General features: G+C 38.0%; 1 protein-coding gene across 2 annotated transcripts in view; it reads right to left on the reverse strand.

Annotated features, from left to right (window-relative positions):
* Window positions 1-27523, reverse strand: part of ABCB7 (ATP binding cassette subfamily B member 7) — a 162299-nt gene that overhangs the window by 33536 nt on the left and 101240 nt on the right. For both annotated transcript variants that reach the window (XM_006068268.3, XM_025276884.2), the window contains exon 4: window positions 17687-17806. In XM_006068268.3, coding sequence (XP_006068330.1) covers window positions 17687-17806 — 120 coding nt within the window. The remainder of the gene's footprint in view (window positions 1-17686; window positions 17807-27523) is intronic.

Here is a 27523-nt window from a genome sequence, read left to right on the forward strand (position 1 = left end):
ATCATTCATCTTTGATAAACAGAAAGAATATGGTCAATAAATCTAAGATTACCTACAACTGACAGGAACTACGTAAACCTTACCAATCAAGATTTCAAATGTATAAAAATGTCTTAGCAACCAAGTAGGTACTGTAACATTTAATATCATTAAAATAGACAGCAGATGTTGGAATATTTGTAAAACTCAATGCTATGGAAAAAATTGCTTAAAACTTTAAGATTTACAACTTCCCAAATATAATCTAATAAATAGTTGGTTTCAAGTAACATAAAAATTTCTAAATTCTGATTCCCATATAATCATATATTCTTAGGCATTTTGCTTCTACTTGAAATGGTCTCCCTGCTCAATTTACCTCTCCACTTTGTTCTTCAAAACCCACTTTTAATCTCATTCCTATCGTTGACGCCTTCTCTAAAATCTGCAGCCCTTTTGGCACTTTCTGTTTTCTAACCTTTCTTTTTTTTATAGTTTAAAGCACAGCATTTATAATTTTTATCATATATTTATCACTCACTTTATCTCCAGGTGCATGTGTATCAGTGGAAACCTTCTGCAACAAACAAATATTTTGTAAAAATAGCTATAGGAGTAGCAATGGTGCCTAGGTACCTATCACAAAGGTGAGAGCTGAATGAAATGGGTATTACCTCTAAAACTGAGAAAACTCAGGTTCTATGATTTTTAATGACTTGTTTAGTAAGCAGCGGGGCTGGAATTAAAATCCAGGTCTACTTTGAAATTCAGAATTTTTTCCAGTATACCATAACCATATCAGCAGCTTATAAGGCAGGGCCAATAGTATTTAATTACTTTTGTACCTTAAAATGGCTGGAGAAGGAAATGGCAACCTACTCCAGTATTCTTGCCTGAAGAATCCCATGGACAGAGGAGCCTGGCAGGCTACAGTCCATGGGGTCACAAGAGTCGGACACGACTTAGTGACAAAACCACCACCACCACCACCATCCTAAATGGATACTCTTAAGTGTAATACTTAAACCAGTTACAGCAGGTAACAGCTGAAAAGTATTTAAATAAATTTGCACAAGTAATTTAAATAAATTTCAACAGATTCCAGGTTTTCTGTATAATAAGGCTAAATCCCATCACTTGCATTCCAGTATACCAGGGACTCTTTGGTGGCTCAATGATAAAGAATCTGCCTGCAATGCAAGAGACACGGCTTCAATCCCTGGGTCAGGAACTTCCCCTGGAGAAGAAAATGGCAACCTACTCCAGCATTCTTGCCTGAGAAATCAAATGGACAGAGGAGCCTGGCAGGCTACAGTTCATGGGGTTGTAAGAATCAGTCATGACATAGCAACTAAAACACCACCACACTTTTGAGTGCAAGAAAAAGTAATAGTTACAGCTAGCATGCAATTCTCACAATGCATAGCCCATTATATCTTTGCCATACTTAGAGTAAATTGTCATTGAAACTAATGTATCACCAAGAAAATTGTGCAATTTTATGTTTTTTGAAAATGTATTTACATTTGGTCAAATTGAGAGCATCCTTATAAGCATATAAAGAATTTGAATGTCATCTGTCTGTAGTTAGCATGGTGCTAAGAACATACACCACCTGTAATGATAATTGTTAATTACTGTCAGTTTCCCCATAAAAGTAATTTTTAAAAGAAAAGGAAAAACACCAAAGAAATGGAAAAGATTACAGGTAGATGTTATCTACATGTAGACCATTAGTATACCATTACATGTGGTTTCCACTGATCTTGTGATATTTTGAAGATGTGTTCAGTTGCTCAGTCATGTCTGACTCTGTGGCCCCATGGACTGTGCTAGGCTCCTCAGTCCATGGAATTTTCCAGGCAGGAATACTGGAGTGGATTGCCATTCCCTACTCTGGGAGTTTTCCTGACCCAGGGATCAAATCCACGTCTCAGGTCTCCTTCTTTGACGGGTGGATTCTGAGACTGGGGGTGGTGGTGGTGGCAAATACTGATTTCCACCTAATATTCTGCCTTCAGCAGAACTAGGCTTAAATCATCTCAGACAACTGTGATTTTTTAACTGTTCATTTTGAAATAATTATAGGCTGACAGAAAGTTGCAGAAGTAGTACAGAGACTCATAACCCTTCACCCAGCATCTCCTAATGATGGCATCTATTATATAGCTGCAGTTCAGTATCAAAACCAAAAATGTACATTGGCACATTGCTGTTAACTAGGCTATAGAACTCATTCAGTTTTCATCATTTTTAAATGTGTATTAGTGTGTGTGTGTGGTTTGTATGTGTTATCTATATGGTTCTATGCAATTTTATCCCATGTTCAGATCCATGTAATCATCACAACAATCAAGACATAGAACTGTACCATCACCACAAAAGAACTTCCTTATGCTACTTATTTATATTCCTTCATCAAAGATGATACATCTATCAACAGCTCATCTCTTTTTACTGCTGCGTACTAGTCCATGGATGTAGCAGAATTTATTCAACCACTCACTCATATCTGAAGGATATTATGGTTGTTTCTAGTTTGGGGCTATTATTAATAAAGATGTAATGAACATTTTCATACAGGTGGTCATATGTTTTCATTTCTCTATGATAAATGCCCAAGTGGGTAATTGCTAAATCATACAGTAAGCCTACACTGAACTTTTTAACAAACTGCCATACTCTTTCAAAGTGGCTGGTACCACTTTATATTACTACCAGTAAAGTATGAATGATCCAATTCCTGTGCATCCTCACCAACATTTGGTATCATCACAGTTTTTAAAAATTTTGAAACTATTTTAATAGGTGTATAGTGATATTTCATTGTGGTTTAAATTTGCGTTTGCATAACAGCAAAGATGTTGAACATCTTTGCATGTACTCTGTGATTCATATATCCTCTCTGATAAAATATGTTGGTGTCTTTTGTGCATTCTATATTCGATTGTTTTTTGCTACTGAAATTTTAGGAATTCTTTATATTCTAGATATAGCCCTCTGTTGGTTATGTGATTTGTAAATATTTTCTTCCAGTACATAGCTTGTCTTTCATCTTACTGAGGCACCTGAATTCCTACCCACCTAGAGTCATGAGTCCCTTTCCCTAGGAAACAATGGAGGCCAAGGTAAGACTTTCCTTGGACTTTCAAACCCATTTGCAGAGCAGTGCCATGAGAGGCCTGCTAAATAGAAAGATTTAAATGAGATTCAGTCTAACAGTACCCCAAATGCCCAGGTTTCGATTAAAAAATCACTCATCATCCCAAGAATGCCTAAGATAGCAACTTGAATAAGAAAATACAATAGACAGAAATATCAGAACTACCTGACTGGAATTTCAGAGTAGCTATCATGAAAGTACTTCAAGGAACATTTATAAACATGCTTAAATCAACAAAAATAGAATGCTTCAGCAAATAGAGATGAAAGAAGCAAATGAAAAAATCTGAAACTGAAAAATATAACTGAAGTAAAAAAGCTTGAATGGATGGGATCCATGGCAGAATGAAGAGGACAAAGGAAAGAATATGTAAACTTAAAGATAGAACAATAGAAATTACTGAATATGAACAACAGAGAGAAAATAGAATAAAAACAAACAAACAAACAAACAGTAAACAAGACCCAGAAGCCTAAGGGACCATAAGAAAAGATCTAGCATTCCTTTTCAGAGTGCCAGAAGAATAAGAGAAAAAGTGTGAAACTAGAAAATGTATTCAAATAAACAAAAACTCCTCTAATTTGGCAAAGACAAACCCAAGAATTCAAGAAGCTGAGCAACCATAAATAGGGATAAATCCAAAGAAATCCACACTTAGACACATCAAAATTAAACTTCTGAAAGTTAAAGACAAAAAACTACTAAAAGATCTAGACACAAATAAAACATTAAGTACAAGAGAAAAACAATTTGAAGACAGAAGATTTCCAGGGAGGCTAGCAGGAAGTGGCATTTTTCATGTGGTAAAAGAACTGTCAACCAAAATCCTATCACCACAAATTAGCCTTCAGAAATGAAGGGAATAGCAACACCTTCTCAGAGTAAAGAAAACTAAGAAGAATTAATTAACAGCAGACCTGCTCTAAAAGAAATGCTAAAGGAAATTCTTCATATTCAGAGAAATGCTAATAGAAGCAGTATGAATCCCAGAACATTAGGACTGAAGGAAAAGTAACAGAAATGGTAAATATCTAAGCAAATATAGTAGCATATTCTTAAGTTCTATAAAATACATTTGATGGTTTAGAGCAAAAATTAAAACACTGACTAATGGGTTTTTCAATGTATGCAGATGTAACACATAAAATGATTTGTAAACATAAAGGGGGTCTTAGAGGGTGGTAAGGTTTTTACATTTCACTTGAAGCAATAATGTACTGATTCTGAGTAGACGGTGAAAAGTATATTATAATTCCTAAAGCAACTACTAAAAACTTATACAAAGAGATAGAGCAAAAGGCACAAGAGATAAAATGGGATAGTGAAGTAAGCCAGAAAGAAAAACACCAATACAGTATACTAACACATATATATGGAATTTAGAAAGATGGTAACAATAACCCTGTGTACGAGACAGCAAAAGAGACACTGATGTATAGAACAGTCTTATGGACTCTGTGGGAGAGGGAGAGGGTGGGAAGATTTGGGAGAATGGCATTGAAACATATAAAATATCATGTATGAAATGAGTTGCCAGTCCAGGTTCGATGCACGATACTGGATGCTTGGGGCTGGTGCACTGGGACGACCCAGAGGGATGGAATGGGGAGGGAGGAGGGAGGAGGGTTCAGGATGGGGAACACATGTAAACCTGTGGCAGATTCATTTTGATATTTGGCAAATCTAATACAGTTATGTAAAGTTTAAAAATAAAATAAAATTAATTAATTAGAAAAAAAAAAAATGGGATAGTAAAACCTGTTCAAATAATGCAAAATATGGTAGGAAAGGTGAAACAAAGCAACAAAATAAACAGACAACTAGCAGAAAACAAATAATAAAATAGAAGACCACTATTTTCAATAGCTAGGACATGGAAGGAACCTAGTTGTTCATCGACAGATGAATGGATAAAGAAGTCATTGTATATATATGCAATGGAATATTACTCAGCCATAAAAAGGAACACATTTGAGTCAGTCCTAACGAGGTGGATGAACCTAGAGCCTATTTTACAGAGTGAAGTAATTCAGTAAGAGAAAAACAAATACCGTGTATTAATGCATATATATGGAATCTAGAAAAATGGTACTGATGAACCTATTTTCAGGGGAGTAATAGACATGCAGACATAAGAGAACAGATTTGTGGACACTGGGGGAAGAAGAGGGTGAGACAAAGAGAGAGAGCAACATTGAAACATATGCATTACCACATATAAAACAGATATCTGGAGGGAATTCCCTGTTCCCAAGGAAGCAGTTCAAATCTGGTGCTCTCTATTTGTGGGGCGGGGCGGGGCGGGGCGCGGGGCAGCAGGTGGAGGGAGAATGGAGTGGGATGTGGGAGGGAAGGTTAAGAGGAAGGGGAAATATGTACACCTATGGTTCATTCATGTTGATATATGGCAGTAACCAATGTAATATTGTAAAGCAATTATTCTCCAATTAAAAATAAATAAATTAAGATATACAAACTCAACTCAGGTCAGCTCTCAAAAATAAAATGGTAGCCCAAACTCCAAATACATCAGTAATTACCAAGACAATTATCATTATAATGAGCAATATAAATAGACAATTATTAATGTATCAATAAACAAGCAATGAACGACTAGAAACCAACATTTTTAAAAATTTACAACACCCCTTCCCACAAAAACAAATCCTTAAGTATAAACCCAGGGTTTCTCATCCTTCACTACTAACATTTAGATAATTTTTTCTTATAGGAGGGGTTGTTCTATGTACTTCAGGATGTTTAGTGTCTAACCTCTACTGACCACAAGCTAGTAGCACTCCCCAGCACTGAGCAAATGTGACCAATAAAAGAGACGGGAATACCAGACCTGCCTCTTGAGAAATCTGTATGCAGGTCAGGAAGCAACAGTTAGAACTGGACATGGAACAACAGACTGGTTCCAAATAGGAAAAGGAGTATGTCAAGGCTGTATATTGTCACCCTGCTTATTTAACTTATATACAGAGTACATCATGAGAAACGCTGGACTGGAGGAAACACAAGCTGGAATCAAGATTGCTGGGAGAAATATCAATAACCTCAGATATGCAGGTGACACCACCCTTATGGTAGAAAGTGAAGAGGAACTAAAAAGCCTCTTGATGACAGTGAAAGTGGAGAGTGAAGAAGTTGGCTTAAAGCTCAACATTCAGAAAACGAAGATCATGGTATCTGGTCCCATCACTTCATGGGAAATAGACGGGGAAACAGTGGAAACAGTGTCAGACTTTATTTTTCTGGGCTCCAAAATCACTACAGATGGTGACTGCAGCAATGAAATTAAAAGACGCTTACTCCTTGGAAGGAAAGTTATGACCAACCTAGATAGCATATTGAAAAGCAGAGACATTACTTTGCCAACAAAGGTCCATCTAGTCAAGGCTATGGTTTTTCCTGTGGTCATGTATGGATGTGAGAGTTGGACTGTGAAGAAGGCTGAGCAACGAAGAATTGATGCTTTTGAACTGTGGTGTTGGAGAAGGAAGACTCTTTAGAGTCCCTTGGACTGCAAGGAGATCCAACCTGTCCATTCTGAAGGAGATCAGCCCTGGGATTTCTTTGGAAGGAATGATGTTAAAGCTGAAACTCCAGTACTCTGGCCACCTCATGCAAAGAGTTGACTCATTGGAAAAGACTCCGATGCTGGGAGGGATTGGGGGCAGGAGAAGTGGACGACAGAGGATGAGATGGCTGGATGGCATCACTGACTCTATGGACGTGAGTCTGGGTGAACTCCAGGAGTTGGTGATGGACAGGGAGGCCTGGCGTGCTGCGATTCATGGGGTCGCAAAGAGTCGGACATGACTGAGCGACTGAACTGAATTGAAAGTGTTAAAGTGTTAGTTGCTTAGTTATGTCCAACTCTTTGTGACCCATGGACTGTAGCCCACCAGGCTTCTCTGTTCATGGAATTCTCCAGGCAAAAACACTGGTGTGGGTTGCCATTCCCTTCTCCAGGGGATCTTCCTGACCCAGGGATTGAACCTGGGTCTCCTGCACTGCAGGCAGATTCTTTATTGTCTGAGCTACCAGGGAAGCCCTAGATACTGCCAAATGTCCCCTGAAGGGCTAAATCACCCCTAATTGGGAACCACTGATCTAATCAAATATGTACAGTATCTATATGCTGAAAGCTACAAATACATATGAAATAAATTACAGACGATCTAAATAAATGGGGAGACATACTGTGTTCATCAACTGTAAGAATCAACATAGTAAGGGGCATCAATTTTCCCCAAATTGGTCTAGAGATTTATTAAAAATCCATTTAAGAGTCCCATCCAGCTTGTTTGTAGCAAAGACTGAAGAAAAGAAACTAGAAAAGCCAAAATAATTTTGGAAAAAAAATCAGAAGAACCATACTACCTCTCTTTAAGATGTACTATAAAACTACAATACGGAAGGCATTGTGGTGTTGATGAATGGAGAGACACATAGATCAAAGAAACAGAATTCAGAAAATGATGACATCCAACTATCTATCTGAGAAAGAATAGTGGCTCCCTAAATACTTCCATGTATTAATATCCAGAACCTAGAAGATGATACCTTACATGGTAAAATGGACTTTGCAGATGTGATGAAAGAATATGAGCTGGGGAGAGTATTCTGGATTGTTGGGGGCCGGCGTGAGGCACTCCGCCCATGGCAAAGGTCATGAGGAAGGAGGCTCGACATATGCAAAGGCGGGATCGAGCCTCAGGAGTCCCCCTGGAAATTCTCGAGCATCTACCCCCAAAACCAGAGTCTGCCTACTTTACTACTTTGTGCTCTCACCTATACCTCTGACTTTACGGGGGGCTGTCCCCCACCACCTCTTTCAGAGAAGGAGTTAACTTAGAGCTCCAGTTAATAATAATTCCTGGGTGTGACAGGAGTGTTTCAAACTTAAAAACTCCTCTGAAGGTTCTCTAGCCTGCCTGACAGGCTTGTCCGGCCACATGTGATTGCTCACAGCCTCCCAACCATGAGAGGCACAAGATGCTTTAAACCTTCTAAAAACAGGTTCTTTAGAGAAGTTAGAAAACCATTAGTATAAGTATAGTGGGCTGATTAGAAATTGTATTGGTGAAGGGTTTTTCATTTGTTGAGCCAATGTTTGTTGCTAAGACTCCACATCCCCTGCCCTTACACACATTAATGAATATATAGAAGAAATAAGTATTAACCTTTGATATAAATCACATTAGACCTTAGGCTAAGTAAATTCTTTCTTTAACTAAAACCCACTACACCCTCACCCTATAGGAATGTAACTTTATTTGGGTGGTGTCTGTTTTAAGAATAATCACCCTTGGAGAAAAAAATGTTCTGGTTGACTGACCACTGTCACAAGGAGAGGGTCATAAATTGTCAGCAGGCCCCCTGGCCAGAAGATGATGTAACACCCCTAAGACCTCTGTAAACATTTGTATGAAGCACCTGACTTTAATAAAAGTCAGGACTGCTGTCCCCGCGTGACTTTTGTATAACACCTCCGTGTATAAAAACAGACCCTGGAAAATAAAGAATTGGGATCAGTTCCTTGAAAGACTGGTCTCCCCATGTCGTGCTCTTTCTCAAACTCTGGCTGAGTCTCCATCTGGAGCGCGGAACCCACCATGCTTACTAATTATGCCTGGGCTTCTAAGATCCAACCGGGGAGGCCTCAGTGTCTCCTCTCCTTCGGGAGAACAGAAGGATGCCTGCAGCCTACGTAAGTGGTGCAAACTTCTTGTCTTGAAGTTTTATTGGTCTCCTGCGTAAACCAAGCTACTCAGCCTCTTTTCTCCACTGAATTTTCCTACTGAGCTATCCTCATTCTATTACTCTTTATATCTTTAATGAATATTTAAATAGTCGCTGACGCCATCTCCCCTTCGAATACCCTGGATCAGCCGGGGCTGGACCCCGGCACTGGATTATCTAGGTGGGCTACATATAATCAAAAAGGTCCTTATAAGTGGGAAGTAGGAGGGCCAAAATGAAGAAAAAAATGATATGACTACAGAATCCAACAGTTAAGAGTCAAGAAGACTGAAGTTGCTCTTAGCTTTAAGATGGAGGAAGGGGCCTCAAGCCAAACGATCAGGTGACTTCTAGAAGCTGGAAGTGAAAGTGAAAGTTGTTCAGTTGTGTCCGACTCTGGGACCCAATGGACTATACAGTTCATGGAATTCTCCAGGCCAGAATACTGGAGTGGGTAGCCTTTCCCTTCTCCAGGGGATCTTCCCAACTCAAGGATCAAAACTGGGTCTCCCACACTGCAGTGGATTCTTTACCAGCTGAGCCCTAAGGGAAGCCCCAAGAATACTCGAGTGGGTAGCCTATTCCTTCTCCAGCAGATCTTCCCAACCCAGGAATTGAATGGGGGTCTTTTGCATTGCAGGCAGATTCTTTACCAACTGAGCTATCAGAGAAGCCCAGAAGCTGGAAAAGGCAAGGAAACTGATCCTCTCCCAAGAGACTCTGGAGGGAGCACAATCCTGCTAAATACCTTTATTTTGATCCAGTGAAATCTAATTTTGGACTCCTGACCTTTAGAAACATAAGACAACAAATTTGTGTTGTCTAAGTACTAAATTTTTGAAAAGTTGTTATAGCAGCAATAGGAAACAAAGAAAATTCAATGGGGAGAAGAGAGCCTTCATGTAGGAACAACCAGACAAAACTATGAAACTTCACTTAAATACAAAACAATAATTGATGCAAAATGGAGCACAGATCTAAATGTAAATATAACTTTAAGATGAAAACACAGGGGAAAATCTTAATGACCTTAAGTTAGGCAAACAGTTCTTAGATATAACAACCAAAACATAATCCATAAAGAAAAAAATGATGAACTGAAATCTATTAAAATTTAAAACATTTATTCTATAGAAGATACTATTAAGGGAACTGAAAAACAAGCTATACACTGGGAGAAAATATTTGCAAATTATATATCTGAGAAAGGTCTCATACAGAATATATAAATAACTCACTAAACTCAACAGTAGAAACATTTGTACAGACACTTCATCAAAGTGGACATATGGATGGCAACAAAGCACAAGCAAAGATATTCAACATCATTAGCCATTAGAGAAATGTATATTAAATCCACAAGAAAGCACTATGCCTGATGATACCAAGGGTAGTACTAGGTTTGTGCAAACGTAATCACAGTTTTAGACCATGAACTTTATAAATCATTATAACTAGGCTCAAATACATCTTTATTAATCAAAATAAGAACCATTACAATTAATACATTTTTGCCAATGAGAAATTAGTTTCTTCATTCTTATACCATAAAAATCTGTGCTTCAGGATTCAACAAACTTTTTGGAAAGTATTTTCTGCACCTGCTGGTTGTGGAATCATTTTCCCTGCAAAAATGGTGTCAAAATACTTGAAGAAGTGGTAATCAGTTGATGAGAGGTCAGGTGAATATGATGGACGAGGCATAACTTTGTAACCATATTCATTCAACCTTTGAAGCACTGGTTGTGCAACATACAGTCAGTCTTCTCCTTTGTCATGGAGAAGACTTGGGCTCTTTCTGTTGACCAATGCTGGCTGCAGGCATTGCAGTTTTTGGTGCATCTCACTGATTTGCTGAGCATATTTCTCAGATGTAATAGTTTTGTCAGGATTCAGAAAGCTGTAGTGGATCAGACTAGCAGAAGAACACCAAACAGTGACCATGACCTCATTTTGGTGCAAGTTTGGCATTGGGAAATGCTTTGGAGCTGCTTCTTGGTTCAACCACTGAGCTGGTCATCATCAGTTGTCATATAAAATCCACTTTTCATCACGTGTCATAGTTTGATCAAGATATGGTTCATTGTTGTTACACAGAATAACAGAAAACGACACTGCAAAATGACAACTTTTTTTGATTTTCTGGTAACCTCATGAGGCATCCACTTATTGAGCTTTCTCACCTCTCCAATTTGTTTCAAATGCCAAACGACTGCAGAATGGTCGACACTGAGTTCTTCAACAACTTTTCATGTAGTTGTAAAACGATCAGCTTCAATGACGGCTATCAACTGGCCATTGTTAATTTTCAATGGCCGGCCACTATGCTCCTCATCTTCAAGGCTCTTGTTTCCTTTGCAAAAACTTCTTGAACCACCACTGCACTGTACCTTCATTCGGTGTTCGTGGGCCAAACCCGGTGTTGATGTTTTGAACTCTCTGCTGCTTTACAGCTCATTTTGAACTTGAATAAGAAAATCACTTCAATTTGACTTTTGTCTAACATCATTTCCAGAGTTAAAAGTAAATATAAAATAAACAGGAAGTGATATGTTATCGGAAGAGAAGACTCTACACATGGACATCACCAGATGATCAACACCGAAATCAGACTGATTATGTTCTTTGCAGCCAAAGATGAAGAAGCTCTATACAGTCAGCAAAAAAAGACCAGGAGCTGACTGTGGCTCATATCATGAACTGCTTATTGCCAAATTCAGACTTAAACTGAAAAAAGTGGGGAAAACCACTAGACCATTCAGGAATGACCTAAATCAAATCCCTTATGATTATACAGTGGAAGTGAGAAATAGATTTAAGGGACTAGATCTGACAGACAGAGTGCCTGATGAACTATGGACAGAGGTTCGTGACATTGTACAGGAGACAGGGATCAGGACCATCCCCAAGAAAAAGAAATGCAAAAAAGCAAAATGGCTGCCTGAGGAGGCCTTACAAAGAGCTGTGAAAAGAAGAGATGTGAAAAGCAAAGGAGAAAAGGAAAGATATAACCATTTGAATGCAGAGTTCCAAAGAATAGCAAGGAGACATAAGAAAGCCTTCCTCAGCGATCAATGCAAAGAAATAGAGGCAAACAACAGAATGGAAAAGACTAGAGATCTCTTCAAGAAAATTAGAGATACCAAGGGAACATTTCATGCAAAGATGGGCTCGATAAAGGACAGAAATGGTATGAACCTAATGGATGCAGAAGATATTAAGAAGAGGTGGCAAGAATACAGAGAAGAACTGTAAAAAAAAGATCTTCACGACCCAGATAATCACGATGGTGTGATCACTTACGTAGAGCCAGACATCCTGGAATGTGAAGTCAAATGGGCCTTAGGAAGCATCACTATGAACAAAGCTAGTGGAGGTGATGGAATTCCAGTTGAGCTATTTCAAATCCTGAAAGATGATGCTGTGAAAGTGCTGCACTCAATATGCCAGCATATTTGGAAAACTCAGCAGTGGCCACAGGACTGGTAAAGGTCAGTTTTCATCCCAATCCCAAAGAAAGACAATGCCAAAGAATGCTCTGACTACCACACAACTGCACTCATCTCACACGCTAGTAAAGTAATGCTCAAAACTCTCCAAGCCAGGCTTCAGCAATACGTGAACCATGAACTTCCAGATGTTCAAGCTGGTTTTAGGAAAGGCAGAACCAGAGATCAAATTGCCAACATCCACTGGATCATGGAAAAAGCAAGAGTTCCAGAAAAACATCTATTTCTGCTTTATTGACTATGCCAAAGCCTTTGACTGTGTGGATCACAAGAAACTGTGGACAATTCTGAAAGAGATGGGAATACCAGACCACCTGACCTGCCTCTTGAGAAACCTATATGCAGGCCAGGAAGCAACAGTTAGAACTGGACATGGAACAACAGACTGGTTCCAAATAGGAAAAGGAGTATGTCAAGGCTGTATATTGTCACCCTGCGTGTTTAACTTCTATGCAGAGTACATCATGAGAAATGCTGGGCTGGAAGAAGCACAAGCTGGAATCAAGATTGCCGGGAGAAATATCAACCTCGGATATGTAGATACCACCCTATGGCAGAAAGTGAAGAGGAACTAAAAGCCTCTTGATGAAAGTGAAAGAGGAGAGTGAAAAAGTTGGCTTAAAGCTCAACATTCAGAAAACTAAGAGCATGGCATCTGGTCCCATCACTTAATGGGAAATAGATGGGGAAACAGTGGAAACAGCATCAGACTTTATTTTTTTGGGCTCCTAAATCACTGCAGATGGTGACTGCAGCCATGAAATTAAAAGATGCTTACTCCTTGGAAGAAAAGTTATGACCAACCTAGACAGCATATTAAAATGCAGAGATATTACTTTGCCAACAAAGCTCCATCTAGCCAAGGCTATGGTTTTTCCAGTGGTCATGTATGGATGCGAGAGTTGGACTGTGAAGAAAGCTGAGCACAGAAGAATTGATGCTTTTGAACTGTGGTATTGGAGAAGACTCTTGAGAGTCCCTTGGACTGCAAGGAGATTCAACCAGTCCATTCTAAAGGAGATCAGTCCTGGGTGTTCATTGGAAGGACTGATGCTGAAGCTGAAACTCCAATACTTTGGCCACCTGATGCGAAGAGTTGACTCACTGGAAAAGACCCTGATGCTGGGAGGGATTGGGGGCCGGAGGAGAAGGGGACGACAGAGGACAAGATGGCTGGATGGCATCACCGACTCGATGGACATGAGTTTGAGTGAACTCCAGGAGATGGTGATGCACAGGGAGGCCTGGCATGCTGCAATTCATAGGGTTGTAAAGAGATGGACACGACTGAGCGACTGAAGTGAACTGAACAAAAGAGGTCTAGAGAGGATATATCTACCAATGGGTTGCAAAAAGGAGGTTTTTTGGAATGATAACACTTTTCTGGGCCATACTGTGATAGTAATTATACAAATATACATCTGTTAAAAATCATAGATCTACAAATCAAACAGAGGATATTTTATTGCATGTATACTAAAAATAAAGCCAGTATCACAGGTCACACTACATCCAGCTCCCTTAGGGGCTGGAGTTATCTAAAAATAAAGCTAGATGATATTGTATTTCATAAAAAGTGACTAAATATGAACTTTCATATTAAGAAACTCGTTATTTTTACTAAATTATAACTATATGACAAATGAATATGGAATAACTGCAAAGTATCCATGAATTTAAGTTCAAGAGAAATAAAGGAACTTATTCTCACAAACTTTTTTCTTTTCTAGATGAAAAATTTGAAGTTATATATATATAAATAACCTGCTAAACTCCTGAATTTTCACAGAGACTGGTATATCATTAGGGAATTGAAATCATTTAATTTTAACATCCAAAGGTACAATTTCGGACATGGAAGAACAAAGTTAAGAAAAAAGTAAAATCACCATAAACAATGGTCAAAGGTGCAATGTCAAAGATGACAGATAAGGCAAACCATTCAATATCACAGTAATCCAAGTCTATGCCCAAACTTCTAATGGCGAAGAAGCTGAAGTTGAACAGTTCTATGAAGACCGACAACACATTCTAGAACTAACACCCAAAAAAGATATCCTTTTCATCAGAGGGGACTGGAATGCAAAAGCAGGAAGCCAAGAGATAGCTGGAGTAACAGGCAAACTTAGCTTTGGAGTACATAATGAAGCAGGGCAAAAGCTAACAGAGTTTTGCCAAGAGAACACACTGGTCACTGCAAACAACCTCTTCCAACAACACAAGAGACAACTCTACACATGGGCATCATTAGATGGTGAATACCAAAATCAGACTGATTATATTCTTTGCAGCCAAAGATGGAGAAGCTGTATACAGTCATCAAAAACAAGACCAGGAGCTGACTGTGGCTCAGATCATAAGCTCCTTATTGCCAAATTCAGGCCTAAATTGAAGAAAGTAGGGAAAACCACCAGCCCATTCAGGTATGACCTAAATCAAATCCCTTACAATTATATAGTAGAAGTGACAAATAGATTCAAGGGATTAGCTCTGATATTCAGAGTGCCTGAAGAACTATGTATAGAGATTCATGGCACTGTACAGAAGGCAGTTATCAAAACCATTCCCAAGAAAAGAAATGCAAATAGGCAAAATGGTTGTCTGAGGAGGCCCTACAAACAGCTGAGAAAAAAGAGAAGCAAAAGGCAAAGGAGAAAAGGAAAGATAATACCTATCTGAATGCAGACTTCCAAAGAATAGCAAGGAGAGATGAGAAAGTCTTCTTAAGTGATCAATGCAAAGAAATAGAGGAAAACAACAGAATGGGAAAGACTAGAGATCTCTTCAAGAAAATTAGAGATACCAAGAGAACATTTCATGCAAAGATGGGCACAATAAAGGACAGAAATAGTATGAACCTAACAGAAGCAGAAGATGTTAAGAGGTGGCAAGATTACATAGAAGAACTATACAAAAAAGATCTTATTGACCCAGATAAACACGATGGTGTGATCACTCACCTAGAGCCAGATATCCTGGAGTACAAAATCAAGTGGGCCTTAGGGAAGCATCACTATGAACAAAGCTAGTGGAGGTGATGGAATTCAAGCTGGGCTAATTAAAATCCAAAAAGATGATGCTGTGAAAGTGCAACACTCAATATGCCAACAAATTTGGAAAATGCAGCAGTGGCTATAGGACTGGAAGAAGTCAGTATTCATTCCAATCCCAAAGAGAGGCAATGCCAAAGAATGTTCGAACTACCACACAACTGCAGTCATTTCACACGCTAGCAAAGTAATGCTCAAAACTCTCCAAGTGAGGCTTCAACAGTACATGAACTGAGAATTCCCATACACTCAAGGTGGATTTGTAAACGGCAGAGGAACCAGAGAACAAATTGCCAACATCCACTGGATTATAGAAAAAGCAGGGGAATTCTAGAAAACATCGACTTCTGCTTCACTGACTACACTAAAGCCTTTGACTCTGTGGATCAGAACAAATGGTGGAAAAAGAGATGAGAATACCAGACCACCTTAACTGCCTCCTGAGGAACTGATATGCAGGTCAAGAAGCAACAGTTACAACTGGACCTGGAACAAAAGACTGGTTCAAAATTGGGAAAGGAGTACGTCAAGGCTATATATTGTCACCGTGTTTATTTAACTTATACGAAGAGTACATCATGCAAAATGCCAGGCTGGATGAAGCACAAGCTGGAATCAAGATTGCTGGAAGAAATATCAATAACTTCAGATATGCAGATGACACCACCCTTATGGCAGAAAGTAAAGAGGAACTAAAGAGCCTCTTGATGAAAGTGAAAGTGGAGAGTGAAAAAGTTGGCTTAAAGCTCAACATTCAAAAAACCAAGATTATGGCCTCTGGTCCTATCACTTCATGGCAAATAGAGGGGGAAACAATAGAAACAGTGAGACACTTTATTTTGGGGGGGCTCCAAAATCACTGCAGATGGTGACTGCAGCCATGAAGTTAAAAGACACTTGCTCCTTGGAGGAAAAGCTAAGAGAAACCTAGACAGCGTATTAAACAGCAGAGACATTACTTTGCTGACGTAGGTCCATCTAGTCAAAGCTATGGTATTTCCAGTAGTCATGTATGGTTGTGAGAGCTGAACCATAGAGAGGGCCAAAGAACTGATGCTTTTGAACTACTTTGCTAGAGAAGACTTGGATTCCATGGACTGCAAGGTAATCAAACCAGTCTATCCTAAAGGAAACCAACCTTGAATACTCATTGAAAGGACTGATGCTGAAGCTCCAATACTTTGACCACCTACTGCGAAGAGCTGACTTATTAGAAAAGACCCTGAAATTGGAAAAGATTGAAGGCAGGAGGAGAAGGGGACCACAGAGGATGAGATGGTTGGATGGCATCACCGACTCAGTGGACATGAGTTTGAGCAAAACTCTGGGAGATAGCGAAGGACGTGGAAGCCTGGCATGCTGCAGTCTTGGGGTTGTAAAGAGTCAGACACTAATCAGAGACTGAACAACAAATGACTATTATTGTACCTAAAGATAATAGACTTCACTGAGTTTAAAATCTGAATTAATTGAAAAGAGTTCTTCTTAAAAACCCAGTCATTATCCTAACTTTATCCTAACTTTGCCTTATTAAAATGTTTTACTGCACAGTGATGAACTGAGGTGGCTTGCTATTGTTCATTTGCTAAGTCCTGTCCAACTCTTTGCGACCGCATGGACTGTAGTACGCCAGGGTTCCCTGTCCTTCACCATCTCATGGAGCTTGCTCAAAGTTATGTCCATTGAGTTGGTGATGCCATGCAACCATCTCATCCTCTGTTTTCCCCTTCTCCTCCTGCCCTCGATCATTCCTTGCATCAAGGTCTTGTACCAAAATTTTCCTATTTTTTTTTCCTTCCCCCCCCTTCATGTCACACTGCTATTTATCACTTATGACTATCAATGTACCTAAAATGTCTTCATCCTCTTTGCAATTTACTAGGAACTGAGAATTAAGCTTACCAGAAATATGTATCAATAAGAGCCAAAGGACTCTGATGAGCTTCTTTTATAGTTTATTTTGCTTTGTTACATCCAATGATCCTGCATCTTACACTGGTTTCAGGAGTGAATTCCATTAAGATGAGGCTGTTATAAGTCTGATCCATAGATAAATCAAACACTATCATATAATTTTCTGCTGAATGCACAGAAGAGTTACATAAATTAGGGTCCTAAATATTGAAAATACTACTCCAAAAGTGGCTTATATCAGCCTGAGTTTCATTATTAGAAAATGTCATGGTATTTCATAGCTATAGCAATAAATGAAACATAATTCTTCTTATTCTTACCTTTGCTCCACCTAAAAATCCCAAGGAAATGGCAACTCTAGCTCGCAGATCTGGTCTGTCTTTGGGCCATACATAAGAGAGCATTGCTTTTATGATTTTCCGAGTATCAACATCTTTTAACTGTTGGAAGAGAGAACAAAGCAGAGAGTATAACATGTCATTCAAATATAAGTATAGTTTAGTAATGTAGGATTATATAAATATTTGAAGAAAATACAAAAAACATTACAAATATAACTTTTATTCTGAATCTAAGGTCAATATCCTTTAAACTGAAACTAATTCAATAGATTTGAAAAAGCTACTTATTTCTCTTTATTTCTTACTTTCAGCTATATCCATCCTCATATTGCCAGAAAGTTATTCATGTACTGTACATTTATTTCTTATCTACTAAGCTATCAAAATATTATATAAAATTTAAGAAATATTTCTATATTTTCATCTTCATGGTCAAAACTTTAGGTATACACACACATACATACATACACACACACACTCTTTATATGTTTATATAAAATATTTTGGAACCCTAAATCCAAACTCATGATAGAGCAGAGTTACAGTGTTTAGTAAAGTATGAGTCTTGGGATTGACTATATAGAACAGAAGTTGGGTTAGGGTTATTTAAAAATTTCAACAAAACCATATTTTTCCAATCATACTTAATCTGACTTAAACCTATTGTACATTTTTCTTTTTCCCAAGTTCCCAAGGAAACGTTCCCATTAATAAATCTTTTTATTTTAGTTTCAGCATTTGGAAACAGAATATTAAGAATCAAAATCACACTTTCCAAAGCCAACACACACACACACTCTCTCAAACTACTATATTATTTTAGTTGGTGAAATAATCCCCATTTTAAAACTTGAGGTATCTACTCAATTTCTCGAAAACATATTAAAAAATAAAAGTAAGTTAATACTCATTGTTGGTGAAAGTGTATGGAAATAGGTACTCTAATAACTGTTAATGGGAGAGTGCACTGAAATAATCTTTCCACAAAGTAATTTGATATCTGTCATTAAGCTTTGAAAATAATTCTGCCCTTTATGTCAAGAATTCTGGGAACTTAATGCTTTAAAAAAATATATGAATATTCTCCAAGATGAATCAATCTTACTTCCTGAAAATCTCTTGAATTTGTCTAGTTCTTTCTATTTCCACCACAAACATAATCTATCACCATTTCTCACACAAACCACTGCAACAATCTCCTAACTGATCTCCTCCCATCCACTCTGCTCCTTGTCCAATTAGTTCAGCCTGCAAAGAAATATTCTCAGTTTAAAACTTTTCAATGGCATCCTATCACTCTTAGGATTAAGATCAAAGTCCATAACATGGCTTTGGCCTGGCCCCTAGCTACCTCTTTAGTCATATCTTATACAACTGATTTCAGTGTTCATGCCACATTATACCTTTCTTTCAGCTCCCAAAATAGACTATAATCTGTCCTGCCATGGGGCCTTTGCACAATACTTTTCACTTTGTCTACAATAATCTCTTTCTCTCTCTCTGTAATACTAACTCACCCTCAACTCCTTCCAACTAGTGAAAACTGCCAACTCATGCAGCACTTCCTCAATGAGGTCTTCTTCCTTAATCCCAGTCAGGATCCTTGGCTCTATTCTCTCACAGAACAGTATTCCTTTTCTTTCAGAGAATCCATTTCAGTTATAAACTACATATATAGCAATGTGATTACCTGATTAACTGCTCTCCTGCTAGAATGTAAATTCCACATGAGTAGTAACTTTGTGCTTTGTGCTCACTGTTGTTGTTGTTCAGTCGCTCAGTTGCATCTGACTTTTTGTGACCCCATGGACCACAGCACACCAGGCTTCCCTGTCCTTCACTGTCTCCCAGAGTTTGCTCAAACTCAAGTCCATTGACTTGATGATGCCACCCAACCATCTCATCATCTGTCACCCTCTTCTCCTCCTGCTCAGTGTTGTAACTCAATACTATATACAATGGCTGATACACAGTAGGCAGTCAGTGAATATTTATTCAATAAAGACATGAAAATTTAGCTATAAGGATGTTTATTTCCATGCTGCTTTGATAGGGAAAAAACTGGGTTTAGACTAAACAATCACAATGGGGAATTATGTAAATAAGTCACAGTGAATGCATACAGCAAAACATAGCCATTCAGAAATATATACAGTGACACAGAAACGTGTTAAGTGAAAAAACCAGAGTACGAAATGTATTTTCAGTGGAAAAAATGTTATATGTGTATGAGTTTTACACATGCATACAAGTGGGTCTGGAAAGCAATACCCTTAAAGTGTTAACATTAGTAGCTTGAGTAGATGGAATCATTGATGATTTTTTTATATTGTTTTTGCTTTCTTGTTTTCTGTAGATCACATACAATAAGAAGAAAATGCAATTCATTTTGAGAGGGAAGAGTTAGATAATTTCAAGTAGATCTGCACAGCAAAGAATCAAGGGAAACTGTCAACATAAACCCAGGACAACATATTATACAGGGCAGTTTTTATATTATAGTTATTTTATCCAAGGCTCAGTATACTACTTTTCTAGTCTCTTTTATTCAGTTTATGGAGTAAATAGTAAAAGAAACAAAACTGTCCATATTTATTGAAAACAAGACTACCTTCTTGAGCTGGTTTAAATAAACTGGATTACAAAGACAGGAAATGCTGAGAGTATAATTCTTAATGCTTTATTTTATACACACATATAATCACACATATGAGCTTTCATAACTGGTAGGGTATTTTAAAAAATGGAATAAGGCTGTAATTTCAAAATTCATGTTTTGAATTGAACTATTACTAAATAAAAATAATTTAATGTTTTATAACACAACCTGGACATTTCAACCACTCTCCCATTTCACAAGTTTCATCTGTCGTATTTTTCTTGCTGGAATAATGGAAAAAAGGCCTTGTTTCCACATATATTTAGAAACACTCTTTCCTGTCAAAAACCTTCTACAACACACCCCAAAATTTCTTCAATAAGGACACAGAGAAGTTATGGCTAAGAGCAAGAAAATTATCCTAGTTGGCTTAATAGTGCATAAAATGTCACCACTTCATTCAACAAAATGGGTTCTGAAGTTGTGTAATCGTGCATTATGAGTCCATTAGGCTATAAGTACATGCCTTTCAGTTGCAGTGTAGATAATCAACTACAAAGTTTGGAAAATAATGTCTTTTTTTAAGGACAGGCCAATTCAAACAGCCATTTCAGAGACTGAGGCACATTTTTAAAGTATTTTAAACCAACTTATTACTGCTGCACAAGAGTAAAATAAAACTGAAGGCCTCAATATAGATCCTGAAATACACCACCTTTCAAAATTACCACAGTTAATTCATACTGGACACCCAATGGTAATCTTGAAAGACAAAAGATTATCTAAGCTAAAAAAAGATTAGTCACAGCTTAGAGACTGAATCAGATATAATCTTCACATCAACTAATCTTTTCACTTCAGACTGAGCAACACAAATACCATATATACCATTTTAAGATCACATTATTAAAGAAATGTGAAAAAGGTAGGAAATGGTCAAGAATGACAAGAAATTGAATTATCTGAGAACACACCATCTGAGGTGTAATTATAGCATGGGGGAAAAAGTCAAATTTTCTTAAGAAAAGAAAATTCTTTCTCAGGGTAAAAATTCCTGAAGTAATCAACATAGTTTTTCTTTAAGCCTTGTTTACACATAAACAGAAAATATGAAATTTTATGAAATTCTTTACCTTTTGTGTTTATAATTTTCACAATAAATACCATTTAAAAGTCATTTAAAATACATAACCATGATAACTACATATCAGACAACAAAAGTTCTCCAAAATGAACGCTAAAGAAATATCATTAAAAAGGCCTGTAAAAGTAGCAGTCAATCTGCTTTCTTACCCTGCTAATATATGCAATGTGGCCTTCCTGCCATAGCTAGATAGCCTCAAATTCAAAACACGAACCCGATATTTTAAGTCCCATTAAACTAGAAAACTACTACTATATTAGTATGAGGAATAAAAGTTTTTAGAAATGTCTCAACTATATACTCAGAGAAGGCAGTGGCAACCCACTGCAGTACTCTTGTCTGGAAAATCCCATGGGTGGAAGAGCTTGGTAGGCTACAGTCCATGAGGTCACGAAGAGTCAGATACGACTGAGCAACTTCACTTTCACTTTTCACTTTCATGCATTGGAGAAGGAAATGGCAACCCACTCCAATGTTCTTGCCTGGAGAATCCCAGGGACGGGGGAGCCTGATGGGCTGCCATCTATGGGGTAGCACAGAGTCAGACACGACTGAAGTGACTTAGCAGCAGCAGCAGCAATTATATACTGGAATTAGCTAGCCATAATAGAGGGAAACAATTAGATTCAGAATAAAACCACAAGAGTAACTAAAAAAGGAATTCAAACTGGCTCACTAAGATCTTTGAATGGTAACAAAATTGTACCTTTTTTTTCCCCTAGAAAGCATTTTTGGAAGAAAAGGTTTGGAGACATCAAAAAGCTGTCAAAGAAGAGATGAAAGTAAGTGAAAACAAGCTGGACAAAAAGAAAACAGCAGGTGTCAGAGAAAGAAGTTTAATTAATAATAGAAACAATGTCCATAAATATTTAACTAATGAATTAACTGTTCTTAAACACATGAGGACAAGTTCTAAGAGGAATACCTAACCGTATTCAATTTATCAATATACAGTTATCTTTAATATCTGAAAATTTTGAATACCTAAATGTTTTATTAAGTTATCACAACTTTGCACAGATTTACAAATATTTACTTATTTGGCATTAATATACAGTTTAATAAGCTTCATGTGGCTGAGCAGATAAGAAAAATAATAAAAGGAATATCTACTTGTACAGAGGGAGCTGAAACTGCAATCATAGCACGGTAAGCCAAAAACAAATATGAACATAACATCAGAAGCACCTGACCCAATAGGGTATAACTAGAAAGCCACAAATTGTACTGCTTATATGCAGCAGTGCTCAATTCAACAGGATGACCTGAGGGAAAGATACAGTTGCTAACAGTCATAAGTGTTGTAAGTGAATGTTCATGTGTGAAAGTCGCTCAGTCGTGTCCAACTCTTTGCGACCCCATGGACTACACAGTCCATGGAAATGTCCAGGCCAGAATACTGGAGTGGGTAGCCTTTCCCTTCTCTAGGGAATCTTCCCAACCCAGGGATCAAACCCAGGTCTCCTGCAATGCAGGCAGATTGTTTACCAGCTGAGCCACAAAGGAAGCCCAAGAATACTCCAGTGAGTAGACTATCCCTTCTCCAGCAGATCTTCCTGGCCCAGGAACTGAACCAGGGTCTCCTGCATTGCAGGCGGATTCTTTACCAACTGAGCTATCAGGGAATCTCTTGTAAGTGAATACCTACAGCTAACAATCATGTAGACAGGACACAAAAAGGACAATTAAAAAAATTAAAACACATCTGGAGTAGCTCACCTGGAAGAATTTTCAGATATTAAAGATAACTGTATATTGATATATTGAATACATTTTGCTTCTCAAGTCATTAACTTCTTATTTCTCACCAGATAAGGCTGTCCAGCACTGAAGCAAGAGCATTTTTTTCTACCAAAAGTCCATTCATTTAAAGGGAGTGGAGCAATCTGGTCTTTGATAGGAAAATGAAAGAGTAAGAAAAGAGAAAATGATCTGTTGATAAAGATAGCAGAATCACTTTTTCTTTAGCTGATGAATTTATATACGAATTCTAGTTTTAGAGACACTCCTAAATTTCAATAGCAAGAAATATTCTTACAGAATCAAGGGCATTTATTTAGAAGGAAACTAGTTAGGGTAAAACTTATGGAAAGGAAGAAAAATATACCAAAAAATTCTGGATGCTATTTGTTTTGTATAAATGTGAGTCATAGGCTGGATGTTTTCTCCATAAAAACTAATTAAGCTGAGAATTTGGAAATGCCCACAATTTTAAGGATAAGCAAACTGTCCAAAGAACTCTTTTCAATCCAAGCTAAAGATAACTAACTGCAATTAAAGGAATAATTTTAACCACTACTTCAATAATCTCAGGGATAACAGTAGCTTGATAAAAGCCAGGCAAAAGATAAGAAACTTGAGTAGATATTTAACAGAAAAAACTAGAAAGTACATGGAAAACTTTCCCCACATTATTGGAGATATAAGTATAATGAATTTATGGGTGGAGGAGGAAGATATATTAATTGTCAGGAAAAGCTTTGCATTAATGTTACTTTCTCTACACCTTAAGGTTTGTTTTCTAGGCTCTGTTGGTCTGAAGCTGCAATGAAGAACTTATCTGGCAGTGAAAAGGCCCCAGGGAAAAAATGGCTTATTCTATGAGATGGAGTGGTACCCAAGTCAATTTAATAGTTATAATTAAAAAAAAAAAAAAAACTATGAAGTTGAATTATATTCTCAATGGCCAGTCAGTGAAAACTCTATCCCAAAAGGAGGTCAATTTGAGAAATCAAATAAAGATCACAAGGCTGCTTGATGATGGATGCTATCAGAACTGCAAAACAGCCTCTCCATGTGATCCAGGTATTCCTGTACACTGGTCTGTGTGTCAACTCATTTTAACAAGTTTGAGGGCTTACTATTCCAGTCTCTCCCCAATCTTCAATTTTTTAATATCCTAAGTTGCTATTTCACTTGATTATACCAATATTTATATCAAAGCCTCTGACTGCTCTAGTAAATGCTCATCTCTCTTTTAATACTACTAGCTTCTGACAGTATTTAATCAATGAAGATATCTTTACACTTAAAAATGAGATAATGCTTTCACTGTCAGGGATAACAGTAGCTTGATAAAAAGCTAGGTCAAAAGAAAAGAAAAAGCTGAGCAGATATCAAATGGAAAAATTTACAAAGTAACTAGAAGACTTTTCCCACATTATTAGGGATAAAATGTCAAGGAAAATCTGGGAAGTAGCCCTTAATATTAAGTTCTGCATTATTCACTTATTTATTCAGTTCAGTTTAGTAGCTCAGTTGTGCCTGACCTTTGTGACCCCATGAACTGCAGCATTCCAGGCCTCCCTGTCCATCACCAACTTCCGGAGTCCATCCAAACTCATGTCCATTGAGTTGGTGATGCCATCCAACCATCTCAACTTCTGTCATCCCCTTCTCCTGCTGCCCTCAATCTTTCCCAGGATCAGGGTCTTTTCAAATGAGTCAGCTCTTTGCATGAGGTGGCCAAAGTACTGGAGTTTCAGCTTCAACATCAGTCCTTCCAATGAACACCCAGGTCTGATCTCCTTTAGGATGGACTGGTTGGATCTCCTTGCAGTCCAAGAGACTCGCAAAAGTCTTCTCCAACACCACAATTCAAAAGCATCAATTCTTTGGCGCTCAGCTTTATTTATAGTTCAACTCTCACATCCATACATGATCACAGGAAAAACCATAGCCTGGACTAGATGGACCTTTGTTGGCAAAGTAATGTCTCTGATTTTTAATATGCTGTCTAGGTTGGTCATAACTTTCCTTCCAGGGAGTAAGCGTCGTTTATATTCATGGCTGCAGTCACCATCTTCAGTGATTTTGGAGCTCCCAAAAATAAAGTCAGCCACTGTTTTCCCATCTATTTGCCATGAAGTAATGGGACCAGATGCCATGATCTTTGTTTTCTGAATGTTGAGTTTTAAGCCAACTTTTTCACTCTCCTCTTTCACTTTCATCAAGAGGCTCTTTAGTTCTTCTTCAGTTTCTGCCGTAAGGGTGGTATCATCTGCATATCTGAGGTTATTGATATTTCTCCTGGCAATCTTGATTCCAGCTTGTGCTTCTTCCAGCCCAGCATTTCTCATGATGTACTCTGCATAGAAGTTAAATAAGCAGGGTGACAATATACAGCCTTGACGTACTCCTTTTCCTATTTGGAACCAGTCTGTTGTTCCATGTCTAGTTCTAACTGTTGCTTCCTGACCTGCATACAGGTTTCTCAAGAGGCAGGTCAGGTGGTCTGGTATTCCCAAATCTTTCAGAATTTTCCACAGTTTCTTGTGATCCGCACAAAGGCTTTGGCATAGTCAATAAAGCAGAAATAGATGTTTTTCTGGAACTCTCTTGCTTTTTCAATGATCCAGCACATGTTGGCAATTTGATCTCTGGTTCCTCTGCCTTTTCTAAAATCAGCTTGAACATCTGGAAGTTCACAGTTCACATATTGCTGAAGCCTGACTTGGAGAATTTTGAGCATTACTTTACTAGCATGTGAGATGAGTGCAACTGTATGGTAGTTTGAGCAGTATTTGGCATTGCTTTTGTTTGTGATTGGAATGAAAACTGACCTTTTCCAGTTCTGTGGCCACTGCTGAGTTTTCCAAATTTGCTGGCGTATTGAGTGCAGCACTTCCACAGCATTATCTTTTAGGATTTGAAATAGCTCAACTGGCATTCCATCACCTCCACTAGCTTCGTTTGTAGTGATGCTTCCTAAGATCCACTTGACTTCACATTCCAGGATGTCTGGCTCTAGGTGAGTATTCATACCATTGTGATTATCTGGTGTCAGGTGCCGTGTTAGGCATTACTGACAAAATGGAGGCATGGTCCCAACCCCCTCTTTTTGTCCCAGAGGCACAGACCCAGGATGAAGGAGTTAGGCCTTGTGATTCTGACTTTTTTTTTTCCTCTCCTCCGCTGAGTTGACTGAAAAGGAGTATTAAGGTGCTTATTGTTCTTGAGAGGAGCATGAGAAGGCACAAAGCCTTCTGCAGCTGTGCTCAGAGAATAATTTATAAAGTTAATCATTGACATTTGTTTAAGGACTTTTACAAAAGAGTGTTTCAGGAGGAGCACATAAGCCACAGCTTGAGGCCATGGGAGGGTTCTGAAGCCTATTTGTGAGGAACATGCTTATGGCAAAGGAGTTTACTGAATTTAGGGCTCAGAAATAATTAAAATAGTTAGAAGTTAAAGATTTAAGCAATGTTGTAATGTTAGCATATTTTACTATAGCGTATAGAGGTTAGGAATTTTAGAGATACTAATAGCTAGAAGCCATTTAAGAGATAGTGAGCTCAGGATGTTAGGGGCAAACAGGATTTAGAAAGATAAGAAATAAAGTGAGGAATGTAGCATGAGTTACAATGTAATCACAAGTTAACTACAGGACACATAAGAAGAAGTAGATATTAGATGGTAAAGCTGATTCCGAGAGAATCGCTGAAGCAGGAACTCTGTTTGAAGGGCAACAGTGATTTATGAAGATAACAAATCTGGGTGAGGGGGAACTGAAAATGTCAAACATCTGACCTAATGCTTTTGTTAAAGTATAAAAGAAAATCTTAAACTTGAAATAAATGTGCAGTCCAAGAAAATTGAGAGGCTGTGTCGTTACTTGCCGACACCGTCCCTCCCTTCAGGTTGAATCCCTGGCTGCTGGAGCTGGACTCTGGCAATCTGGGTCGTGAAGATCTTTTTTGTACAGTTCTTCTGTGTATTCTTGACACCTCTTCTCATACCATTTATGTCCTTTATTGAGCCCAACTTTGCATGAAATGTTTCCTTGGTATCTCTAATTTTCTTAAAGAGATCTCTAGTCTTTCCCATTCTGTTGTTTGCCTCTATTTCTTTGCATTGATCGCTAAGAAAGGCTTTCTTATCTCTCCTTGCTATTCTTCGGAACTCTGCATTCAAATGGGTATATCTTTCCTTTTCTCCTTTGCTTTTTGCTTCTCTTCTTTTTTAAGGCCTCCTCAGACAGCCATTTTGCTTTTCTGCATTTCTTTTTCTTGAGGATATATTTATTAGTACAGGATTATCTTCCTGGAGTAGAAATGGCAACTCACTCCAGTAT

This window comes from Bubalus bubalis, chromosome X (genome assembly GCF_019923935.1).
Source record: "Bubalus bubalis isolate 160015118507 breed Murrah chromosome X, NDDB_SH_1, whole genome shotgun sequence".
Classification (NCBI taxonomy): domain Eukaryota; kingdom Metazoa; phylum Chordata; class Mammalia; order Artiodactyla; family Bovidae; genus Bubalus; species Bubalus bubalis.